At 46.4% G+C, this 1,784-nt stretch overlaps 1 protein-coding gene across 1 annotated transcript in view; it reads left to right on the top strand.

Annotated features, from left to right (window-relative positions):
• Position 1: 1 nt before the first annotated feature.
• TNFRSF10B (TNF receptor superfamily member 10b) overlaps positions 2-1,784 on the top strand; it is a gene marked incomplete at its 5' end in the record, with an annotated part of 36,532 nt that continues 34,749 nt past the window's right edge. Inside the window, one exon of the mRNA XM_011366898.2 lies at positions 2-22. Coding sequence (XP_011365200.1) covers positions 2-22 — 21 coding nt within the window. The remainder of the gene's footprint in view (positions 23-1,784) is intronic.

A 1,784-nucleotide genomic window follows, 5' to 3' on the forward strand; every position in this document is an offset into this window, starting at 1 on the left:
GGTCTTCGCTCTCCTGCTTGCGGTGAGTCCCCGCCGCAGTTCCTGGCTCGGAAAGGCGCGCCTGATGGCCGGGACGGGGCAGGGGAGTAGGGACATGACTGGAGGTGCCTGCCGGGGTGACCCGGTGGCCGGGGCAGGTCCGGGCAGAGTCTGGGGAAGAGCGGGTTACCCGGGCGCGCTCCCCTTCCCGATCCTGGGCCCCGGCGGGCTATGAGCAATCCCAAAGGGAAAATCCAGAAGCACTCTAGGGATCAAGGTCAACCAGGGAAACTCCCGGAGCAAGCCTCAGGGATCGACAGAGAGATCGGCTTTCCTCTTCTTTCTATTTTTTACACTTATGTTTAAATCTAAGACGTACTTATATTGGAAGTCAATTAGACCGCCAGCGAAGTGTCACTTTCTCTCTGCTGCTTTCCGCCGACCCCGTTCTGATTCCTGAGCCTCAAACTTCCCTCTGTCAGTTTCCCGCACAACCCTTAGAGGGCTGTGTGCAAAGGACCGTCCCGCTACCGGCTGCTGGGAACTTCCAGGTGGTATGAAGTTAAACAAATAGGAGCGGATGGTGATCTCACCTTGGAGGAATTGCATGTGGAAAACTGCGTACTTCCAGTTTTTTGCAGGCTAAGGCGCCACCCCATGGCAATTTTCAGGTTCCTTATGGTAAAATACATACATACATACACACATGCATATGTACATTCATACTAAACCAACATTACAGATATCACAAAACTTTAAATATTTTCATTTAACAAATTAATTTGAAATTTAGAGAATTTATTCCGTAAAATAATTACAGAATTTATTTTTGAAATTTGAGTCTATGCTAGGTGGGAGCCAAGTCTAACCCTGCTTCCTGAATGACTCACTTCAGTCAGGCCAGTGTGTTTCCTTCTAGATAAGCAGACAAGGTCAAAAATCTGAATTCGATGGTTTGGGGAATGTCAGACCTAGGCCTCTGAAATTCCAAACTCCCCTTCCCTTCTCAAGTCTTGACTCTTTTTTTTTATGCATTTACAGTCACGATCACTTTTGCTAAGTGTGACACTAGTAACAAATTCCATTAGATGTTTTACGTCTGTCCGTGCAGACTTATTCTTTTCAACAGAATAGTATTTTATTGTGTGGGTAAAGCAGACATGGGCAGACCAGTGTATTTTACTCTTGCCTCTTATGAATATCTTTTTGGATTATATCTTGTTTTTTATTTTGCTAATTCTAACAGCATTGTAGTATATACTTGTATGTGTCACATGTCCTTGTGCACCTTATAATGCGTACGTAACTCATGAAATTGGTGTGCCAGTGGGTTACTCTTACACTTTTGTTGAGATGATGACAAATTGTCTTCCAGAAGCAGGCTGTAACATTTTATACTCACACCAAGAGTCCACAATGTTTCTGCTTCCCACACCCCATTCTACAAGCTACACTGAACATTAATATTTTGTAGTCTAAGAAATAAAAGATGGGGCAACAAGTTGTAGTTTTTTGATTCCTCGATGCTAGTAGAGATTTGCAAGGATGCAGGAGATTTCTGAGGCTGAGAGTGAAGACCAGGAGACCCAGATTAGGCAACCATAGAGGAGGGTGGCAGAGGCACTGGGATCTGCCCTCAGCACTTGAACTGTGTCCCCTGGGGCCAGTAACTGCTCCTCGCCCTGCCTGTAATGAGATGAGCTCATGTCCTTGGGCCGATGGAAGGGTTACATCAGATGAGGCCCAGGGCTGAGCTCTCCTGACCCCAGGTCCTTGCTCTGCACTTGCTGGAATGGCCCCATTTC

This window comes from Pteropus vampyrus, unplaced genomic scaffold (assembly GCF_000151845.1).
Source record: "Pteropus vampyrus isolate Shadow unplaced genomic scaffold, Pvam_2.0 Scaffold126, whole genome shotgun sequence".
Lineage (NCBI taxonomy): Eukaryota > Metazoa > Chordata > Mammalia > Chiroptera > Pteropodidae > Pteropus > Pteropus vampyrus.